General features: G+C 33.4%; 4 protein-coding genes across 6 annotated transcripts in view; 2 read left to right on the top strand and 2 right to left on the bottom strand.

Annotated features, from left to right (window-relative positions):
• Window positions 1-2283, top strand: part of LOC119831190 (zinc finger protein 691-like) — a 10798-nt gene extending 8515 nt beyond the window's left edge. The window contains exons 8-10 of one of the 2 annotated variants that reach the window (XM_038354476.1): window positions 244-384; window positions 734-904; window positions 1181-2283. In XM_038354476.1, the coding sequence (XP_038210404.1) occupies window positions 244-384; window positions 734-885 (293 nt within the window). In that variant the 3' untranslated portion in view covers window positions 886-904; window positions 1181-2283. The remainder of the gene's footprint in view (window positions 1-243; window positions 385-733; window positions 905-1180) is intronic. The other variant, XM_038354477.1, reaches the window with a different exon arrangement.
• A 35-nt stretch (window positions 2284-2318) lies between these two features.
• On the bottom strand, window positions 2319-5561 carry LOC119831191 (proliferating cell nuclear antigen). 2 transcript variants are annotated; one of them, XM_038354479.1, is made up of 8 exons: window positions 5419-5561; window positions 5058-5182; window positions 4648-4754; window positions 3942-4050; window positions 3776-3824; window positions 3211-3327; window positions 2803-2978; window positions 2319-2518 (listed from the first exon to the last, which is right to left on the bottom strand). In XM_038354479.1, the coding sequence occupies exons 2-8, from the start codon at window positions 5169-5171 to the stop codon at window positions 2408-2410; spliced, it is 783 nt and encodes a 260-aa protein (XP_038210407.1). In that variant the 5' UTR covers window positions 5172-5182; window positions 5419-5561; the 3' UTR covers window positions 2319-2407. The 2 variants fall into 2 exon arrangements, with proteins under 2 accessions (XP_038210407.1, XP_038210406.1); XM_038354478.1 differs by lacking the exon at window positions 3776-3824 and having other exon boundaries at window positions 3893-4050; window positions 5419-5560.
• Window positions 5562-5895: 334 nt separating this feature from the next.
• LOC119831483 (NAD(P)H-hydrate epimerase) lies at window positions 5896-7428 on the bottom strand. The gene is made up of 4 exons (XM_038354861.1): window positions 7206-7428; window positions 6880-7091; window positions 6398-6721; window positions 5896-6237 (listed from the first exon to the last, which is right to left on the bottom strand). Exons 1-4 carry the CDS (start codon window positions 7239-7241, stop codon window positions 6009-6011), a joined length of 801 nt encoding a protein of 266 aa, XP_038210789.1. The 5' UTR covers window positions 7242-7428; the 3' UTR covers window positions 5896-6008.
• Window positions 7429-8146: 718 nt separating this feature from the next.
• The window catches only part of LOC119831059 (transmembrane protein 115), a 3956-nt gene continuing 3060 nt past the window's right edge, over window positions 8147-9042 (top strand). Inside the window, exon 1 of the mRNA XM_038354294.1 lies at window positions 8147-8680. Coding sequence (XP_038210222.1) covers window positions 8170-8680 — 511 coding nt within the window. The 5' untranslated portion in view covers window positions 8147-8169. The remainder of the gene's footprint in view (window positions 8681-9042) is intronic.

The raw sequence follows: 9042 nt of genomic DNA, 5'->3' as shown, positions 1-9042 counted from the left end.
TTTACCCAAATTCCTTTCTTATTCGTTTTTTTTTTTTAGTTTGGCTTTTTTGTGTAACATGTTAAATATCTATGCTCTTTGTTGGTTTGCGTGGTTTTGATATGAACTAAAAAAAAATCGTCCATTTCTTTTTTTTTTTTTGTGGTACGTAACATTGGCAACGTTGATTGCAAGGCTGGCCCCAACAATAAGAAGCATTAGCTAGTCTGTATCTAAGCGTTGGTTCGGTGTTCGGTTGTCCAGAATTGGCCATATCAAACAACAGTGCAGCACCAAAACGTCACAATCGTTTCACAGACGGCGAGCAAAACAAGACGTGTGGACACTGCAAGAAGAACTTCCCATCGCATGCATCCATGCTCATTCACATGCGCACACACACAGGTGCGTATGACTGTTGAGAATGTCTCGACTGACACGTACAAAAAAATTTAATTTAACATTTTGATAGGTGACGAAAATCAGTTCTATCGTTTTAGTTTTCCTAATATCGGGATAGATAATAATGCAAATTATTTATTAAATTTTTTTAACATAGTAAGTAGTAAAGTAGACAAAAAATTATTGGCACAATTGGTCAAACAATGCAAGCTATTCGTGTAAAAACATTATTATATTTTTGGTATAATATTTTTTCTCGTATTTATTATATTAGAGTATGCTTGACATAACGCGTTTCAACGGGCATACGGGGATATATTCTCGTTTGTTATTATTGTCGTTATATCGGCAGGCGAGCGGCCGTTCGTGTGCGGGCTGTGCAACAAGGGGTTCAACGTGAAGTCGAACCTGCTGCGGCACCTGCGCACGCTGCACAACCACGTGGTGAGCCCCGCGCGGCTGCCCGACGAGCCCGGCCCGTCCGACCTCAAGCGGGAGGCCTGAGCCAGAGGAGGGGGGGCAGGTACGACGGCTCTGCTCGCTCTCACGTGCTATATTCAGTTGTTGTTTAAAGAAGGGGGGGGGGGGGGGGGGGGGGGGGGATATAATATCGCTATACTGGCGTATGTGCGCTTTTTAGTTGAAGCCCTGAGATAATACTGGAGGAATTGGGATAGTAAAAGGAGCCAAGTAACACAACTACTGACTATTAACACTTGTTAGTAGTTATTATGTGATAGGATCTGGGATGAAGGTGCAAGTATAATTTCGTATTTAAATCTTAATATATCGCGTACAGGTAGAGGGCGCGGCCGGCCACGCACCGCGTACACGCTAGCGATGGCCGAGGCGAACCGGCGCGCCAACGACAAGAAGAAGGCCGACGCGAGTGCGCTGCGCAAACAGAGCTACTCGCTGTTCCTCAAGCAACGCGCGGTCCTCTTCTCTGCTAAGAAGTGGAAGTAGTGTCCGCAACGCGCTGCCCGCGACGCTTTAAACGTTCCATATTCGAATTTGCCCTTAGTAAAATTACTTTCAATTTTGAACCCCTCACGTTCTTTTGTATTCCTCTATGTTTACCATTAATAAACGTTATTTTGAGATATTCTTGGTATCCGTCTACGATGCGATGGTCTTAAAAACATCTTATTCTGATAATTTATGCATGGTTCTCAGAAAGTGAAAATCCTTCAGTTTTGATTTCATACATTGCATATCATTTTTCGTGATTTACATGTGGTTGGAATTAATATAATAATTGTATTTAAAGCGTCTCTTTTAGGGTAGCAATGTGTTGCGACACTACAAGTCCTGCCCTTCCTCCTTTAGTTTTATTATTTTTATAAGAGTGTATTTATTTTTTATAACTAGTCTTTACTAGATCTCATTCTTTTAATTAACGATGTAATTTTAAGTAAAACATGTAGTCGTACATACAAGCAAGTCTTAAGGAATATTCATAGATAATTAATATGTATTTCTCATTACCACAACATGTAGCTGATATTCAAAGTTAATTTGAGATTGTCTATGGGTTCATAACACATACTAAATATTGTTCTTAGAATAGTAATCTACTTCAAACCGTATTATACTATAGTATGTTGGGTTTAACACACTTCAATTCTTGTAATATTTAGTCAGTATGTACCTATAAATGGAAATAGTATTGTAAGTTTTAAAACACCGTTGTACTTGCTTGTGATTGACTAAATTTAATTGTAATTTTGAATAAATAGGCTTTAGAATAGAAGAATAATTTATGTTGTATACCTCTTGCATTTATAAATTAATTTATTTCATTTTAACATTCCTTTTGTGTGATACAGTACTGTAGTTGCGATTTTAATTTATTTTAAATACTCATGTGTAACATGGAGTCTGTATTAATGTTTGTACTATTTTATAAAATAGTATGTGGAAAATAAAATTCTGAAATTAAAAAATAGTTTTATTATCTTAACCACAATTTAATTGTTATACAAAAGTAACATGATAGGCACAACGGTACGGAATACTAGTTATTTTAGTTATCGTCTTCTTCGATTTTAGGCGCCAAGTAATAGCGAATGTGACCAATGTCTGGAATGCGATACTCCACCACAAGGGGCACGTCGGCGGACATCGATAATTGCACCTGAAACAAAATTAAACTTTGAATTATTTTGAAATTATTCATCAAATTTGGATATATTTCACTGTAATATAATACAATTTTATTTAATTTCTATGTACATCGTTAATGCATAAAAATTCAATGAATACAGAAAAGTACTAAGTTCGACCTTTACCTGGGTATTATCAATTTTATTTGACTAAACTGGTTAAGATTCGTCCCCCTCGTATTCCGTACACACATGATCTTGGCATTAATAATAATAGGAATCACAAGTATTATTTCCAATAATTATTTTCAATTACCTGTGGACTCAAGGAAGTAGCTTTAGTGAAATAGTTGAGATACTGGCAGGCGAAAGTGAGTGTAACAGGCTCATCCATCTCAATGATAACTGCCTCGTCTTCCTTGTCAATGGAGGCAGTTTGTGCAAGCTTCACATTAGCTGAACCAATGTCCCCACTTGCTGAGAATTTCACTCCTGGAAAATGTGAGTTTTCTTTAATAATTATATTAGGATAGGTCTTGCCATTAAATTTTTTATAAGCAAATTAAATTGAACAATAGTTCATAATTTTTATTGTAAAAGTTAATATCAGTGTGGAATCACTACAAAATAAATTATTTCACTAATTCTAAGTGATATTTAATTTTTTTCCCAAGCTTTAACAAGATTTTTATATAAACGACAATAGAAAAAATTAATAACTTACCCTCCTTTGTGCAAGATATGACCATGGATTCTCCAAATTGTGACAGATCTCTGCAGATACGAGCAAACTCTGCACTGGGCATGCGGATTGTGCAACTGTATTCAGTTTCTGGGATTCCTGTTAAATATGTTGATTAGATCACTTATTTTGCCCATATTATGACAAAGATATTGTTTTAACAAGTGTTAAATGGGGCTTTACATTCCCTAGTCAAGGTGGATGACATTGAAATAAAAAATACATTTAGTGGAAGCTCTATAGTGAAAACATCGCCTTTATTATGTTACTATTAATAATCAACATCACCTAACTTTCCAAAGTCAGTTTTACATGTGTGGTCTACCATTATATTGGACTCAGTGGAAATCATATACCTTTCAATACACATAATGTACATAAATGGACTGATTGCTGTATTATCATAATATTTGGACATTTGGCTCAATAAATCGTTATTATAGGTACCTTCTAATAGATCTACAAACTTGTAATAGGTGTAACATTTAAATCAATAAGCAATATATCAGGAATGGAAAAAAAAACAAACTTATTTCATATGACCTACTCAAATGCTCTAAATCTAAATTCATGAGTTTCATTTCATAATCTGAGACCTTTAAATCAATAAGCAATATATCAGGAATGGCAAAAAAAAAAAACAAACTTATTTCATATGACCTACCCAAATGCTCTAAATCTAAATTCATGAGTTTCATTTCATAATCTGAGACCTTCTCCTGGTTGGGGCTCTCAAACACAAATGTTACAGTGTCAGCGTTGTCCTGCGCCTTCATTGTCACTGTATCCTTGTCACCCGCACATTTCAGGATTTTTGACATACTGAAATGATATTTAAAAATAAATGTTTAGTTGTTTAATATGAGTTTTATATTCATGAACATATTAACATTGAATAATTTGAAATACAAATTACAAAAAATATATTCAATAAGATTCATAGTTAAAAGCCTTAACTGTAATCAATTGAAATAAAACAAAAGCTATATAAGTGAAACCAAGGTATTTCCATAGCTCATGTGTTATTATGATGCGTAAACTACATTACTGCCAAGTATCATCAAAATCTGTTCAATGCTTTTCTTGTAAAAGTGCAAGGGGGATATCACACACTATACAGATATATGATTAATTTTTTCATTAAATGAAATTGTCAATTACAATGGATCAAACATATGACCACTTACATGATCCAAGATAAATAGTGTAATATCCCCCTAGCAAATATCCATACATTCTTACAAACTTTCTCATTAATAATATTGTTATGTCTTTGACTATGTTAAAAGACAACTCTTATAAGAGGCCTGGTTAGGAAGGACAAACAAAATTGGCTGATGGTCCATGTTAAAGGCTTAATTATGTGAAATATTTCACATAAACAAAATGATGAAGACAACAATCTATTAATTGGCTTACCTTCCCAAGTTCATTCCCATGGATATATTCCTGTCACACCTGTACTTGTCGAAGCCATCTGCCCTGAGTGAGAGAGACACTAAAGAAACATGGGAGTTGTCCATGGCCTGTAAATTAATGTTTGTAACATAAAATGTGCATCATACACCACTAATGTTGTAAATAAAGTATAATTAATCATTCAAAATTATCCAATTATACATATTCCTCAATGCCCTAGCCAGTATTTTTTTTTGAACCCATATAAAAATGTATGTGTAATTCAATATAGCATAAAGGAAATGGTTGATCTATAAAATGCTCCAGTGTACTTAGTATTTCATTATAATGGACGTTGGAAAGTCATGACAATCTCAAATTTTAGAATCCTACTATAGCTATTAAGATTATTAAATTTTTATCAATTTTACCTGTAATTGAATTCCATTATCGTCACAGTCAAATGTGGCTTGAGTAAGGAGATCCTTGATGGCTTCCAGGACTTTCTTCAAAATGGAGCTTCGGAGTAAACGTGCTTCAAACATGTTGTTTTATTCTGTTCCAATTAATGATTTTATTTAAATAATGCGAACGATCATGTAATATCAATAAGTCTACGATTTATTCTTTACAGAAATAACACAGAAAGCACATAAATTAAAATTAGATAGGAAGTTTAACGGTAACAATATTCAACATACAAATCGGTTACAAACTAACAAAAGTTTGTGCATGGGAAATTTTGAGGTAGTTTGAACGATATGATTAATATAACGTATTAAACTCACTTACATTTTTAGTATAAAATGAAACAAAGTAATGGAAATGGACGCTGGGAGCACAAAACACCGACAAGATTTTTGAAATTGAGGCAATTAAGTCGCTGACCTCTTCAAAATGTGACAGCAAGCCGGCGACAGCGGGAAAAAATACCGCGAAACATGGAAACAGTTGTCAACGTCAACTTCACAATCGGAAAGTTGACCTAACAGTTGCTAAATTAATTTATTTTCTGGTTTGGGCTATCAATTAGGCTTTGTATATTCTATATCTCGTAGGTATATGTAGGTTAATACCTTTGTATTTCTACAATAATTTATTATTTAAAAGGCTCTCTATAAAAAACAGTTCAATAATATGGCCTATCTTGGATGATTTTTAAATCTGTTTAGAAAATTCTAAAAACATAATATTACCTGAGCATCACACAGTGACACTTAATTTTTATATGATTATGGGTTGAAGGATTTAAAGTAAAAAAAATGCAAGTAAAAAATATGAAACTTTATTCAACCTTATCACTAAAATCACCAAAGACATAATATTGCACTTCATCCCATTGTTACACAATATACCAGCAATGTAGAGTAATAACAATTTTTTTATAATTCTACAACCTGATCCTGACTAGGGTATGGTGGTAGTGTCAAATTGTATTTCTGCAAGATACCAGGTGGAAGAAATCTACCACCAAGAAAATGTTTGGCATCTTGAATAAATTCTTTTTTTGCACATAGTTTTGGAGCTGATAGAGAAATTAGCAGATCAGGTTTTAAAGCATGATTTGAGTCTGGACCGTTTTCTACATCCCAACCACTAGGAATATCTACACTGGAATAAAATTAATATTTTTCATATACAAAATGATTGTCGGCATGAAAATAGAATTAGATAATATTTGTAAATATATTTACACTTGCGACTAAATTGAAACAATTGAAATAATTATAATTTATATAAACATGTCTAGTAATATAAAATTTATCCTTACCTGCAAACTGGCAACCCTGAATCAATTAATGCATCCAAGGCTGGCTTCAATGCTTCCCGCACAGGTGGTTTGAAACTAAACCCAAATAGTGCATCAACAAGAACTTTATATTGGTTCTTTAGTTCATTTGGCGGTGGTAATGAATCAACAATATTCACTCCAAATTTTTCACATTGCCATAAAAGGTTCTCATAGAGAGGTTTAGGTGTGCGTTTAGGGTAGTACACTGAAACTGAATATCCAAATAAAGTCATATGCCGAGCAGCTACTAAACCATCTCCACCATTGTTGCCAGGACCACAAATTATTAATGCTGAATTGTGACTGAAACAATAAATATACAAATATTATGCAGACACAAGAAATGCAATTAAAAAAGTTCTGTTATTGGTTTTGCTTTTGATGACATGTATTTAAAACAGAGATATCTTTTGTTATCAAATATGTACTTATTGCATTATTTTTCGGCGGTGTTTACTTACGATGTTGTTGGGAAGACTTTAGCTACTGCAGTAGCCACACTTAATCCCGCCAATTCCATTAACTGATCCACACTAAATTTGTATTCATTAAACAGGTCCTGGTCTAAAGCTGCTGCATTTTCCTGGCTAAGATAAGCTATATCGCGTTTAACATTGCATTGATTTCCAGCACAAGACATTTCGCTAAAACTCCAAGTATTCGCTACTCTTAACTATAACGTAAAAAGTAAAGATATTAATATCTCAGAACAGTGATTAATGTTTGTTGTTAGTAAGAATAAAGCTTTTTATCAGTTGCTCTCGGTATTAAATTAACTTATACATACCAAAAATGCAGTTCGTAGAAATCGATTGAATAACATTTACACCTATTACACTATTCCTCTGTCGTAAATATCCAACCCACTTTTATTTGTAATAAACAAGAAAACTGTCCGTTTATTTACAAAACTATTAAAAGTCGAACATTATATTTTCAACAATAAAAATAAATTATTAAAAAAAACAACAACCCACAGCTGATGCCTTAGTACCAATCACAGATGCATGAAAAATCAAAAATGATTGAAATATGCACGAAAACTGACAGAATATTATACAAAGATAAAATGAAAGAAATGTGTTTTATTTTTTATATTAGATAATCAGCATAGAATTCATATAATTTTCTATTGATAAACGATAACATACAGGTTACGTTACATAATAAGTAAATAAAATTCGTATTTAACTATTTAATTTTTACAAACAATTATCGCTACATAGCTTATGGTAAAGTCACTTCTCTCGACTGTCCCTGTGTATATTGTATGCTTATTTATTTATTTATTTATTACTCTTTAACAAATAATTGTACAGTAAACTTAAAAATATATATATTAGTAACAAATACAAAAGAAAGAGTACAATTTGTTAGGCGGCCTTATCACTCAGAAGTGATCTCTTCCAGGCAACCCGGGCAAAAGGTAACAAGCATTAATAGAGTACAGGCGGGTCGAGAAACAAAATAGAAAAACAACGTACAACATAATTATACATAATATAATATTTACATATACACATACACAAATACATAACACAAATACGTACAACATGCTACTCTGAATTTAACGCGTGCTAAGTCGCAGGCAAAGGCAAGTAATATTCTATGACATAATATTCTATCTATCACTCCTAGATGGGTGTAGCGAATAACTAACATTTCAAACAAATTTATAGGCTGTATATTGAGCATAATCTGTTTGTTTTGACACTGCATGACATCACTGACATTTGTGTTTTGTAGTAAAAATGGCTGCGCTTCGAGTGTTTAGTCGTAATATACCGTATTTACGACAACAATTTTCAGCGTTATTAGGAAACACATCGCCATCAGTGAAATTTATTTGTGTTGTTGTAGTCATTGGTTATGTATTATCGTTTTCTGAAGATGTTGTCAATGTACTAAGTGTTACTCCAGGCTACTTATTACCACCATCTTTCCAATTGTGGTCTACTTTCACGTTTTGGTTTCTCGAAATACACTTGTGGGAGGTGATTATAGACGTTATAACAGTTGGTCTATGTGGCAAATTGATAGAACCACTATGGGGTCAAATAGAGATGATGAAGTTCTTCATGCTGACGAATATTGGAGTGGCGTTCTTGACAACGTTTTATTATTTGATTATATTTTCGTGGACCCAGGACTCGTCGTATCTCTTCGATATACATGTGCACGGTCTCGCGGGATATCTGGCTGCAGTGTGTGTTGCGGTAAAGCAAATACTGCCAGACCATTTGTTGATAAAAACGCCACTTGGTAAGTTTTATATATTTTTACTACTAACAAATTACGCGTTGGTTTCACCATTGTCAAAGTAATATGTTCAGTATTATTCTGTAAAGAAAGTTGGTTTCTGACTTACAAAAAAAATTGTATGTCTGAGGATCTACATTCCATCTTCACTGCCCGCCCCCCCCCTTGTGTATACATATGTAAATACACAAAACTACTTACGATCTATTAACATTCCGTATCATCAATATAACCATATTCAATGTGGAATATTAACAAACTTTCCTTTCTCGATTAGATATTCATATCACAGTCAATAAGTACACATAAAAATCAACAGATGAAAACTTGGATTACAAGTGTATCACCCAAACAAAGATTATTTA

Source organism: Zerene cesonia, chromosome 13, assembly GCF_012273895.1.
Source record: "Zerene cesonia ecotype Mississippi chromosome 13, Zerene_cesonia_1.1, whole genome shotgun sequence".
Taxonomy (NCBI): Eukaryota; Metazoa; Arthropoda; class Insecta; order Lepidoptera; family Pieridae; genus Zerene; species Zerene cesonia.
Note: the sequence above shows the minus strand (reverse complement) of the source record. Positions and strands in the feature narration are given on the sequence as shown.

What these genes read in the sequence shown, in the direction of transcription:
- LOC119831483 (XM_038354861.1), bottom strand. Translation starts at nt 7,241, where the DNA reads ATGTTATTCAATCGATTTCTACGAACTGCATTTTTG. An exon ending in TTCTACGAACTGCATTTTTG is followed by an intron (nt 7,092 to 7,205) that starts GTATGTATAAGT and finishes TTTACGTTATAG; the next exon opens with TTAAGAGTAGCGAATACTTG. An exon ending in AAAGTCTTCCCAACAACATC is followed by an intron (nt 6,722 to 6,879) that starts GTAAGTAAACAC and finishes TTATTGTTTCAG; the next exon opens with TCACAATTCAGCATTAATAA.
- LOC119831191 (XM_038354479.1), bottom strand. Translation starts at nt 5,171, where the DNA reads ATGTTTGAAGCACGTTTACTCCGAAGCTCCATTTTGAAGAAAGTCCTG. An exon ending in ATAATGGAATTCAATTACAG is followed by an intron (nt 4,755 to 5,057) that starts GTAAAATTGATA and finishes ATTAATTTACAG; the next exon opens with GCCATGGACAACTCCCATGT. An exon ending in CATATCTTGCACAAAGGAGG is followed by an intron (nt 2,979 to 3,210) that starts GTAAGTTATTAA and finishes CACATTTTCCAG; the next exon opens with GAGTGAAATTCTCAGCAAGT.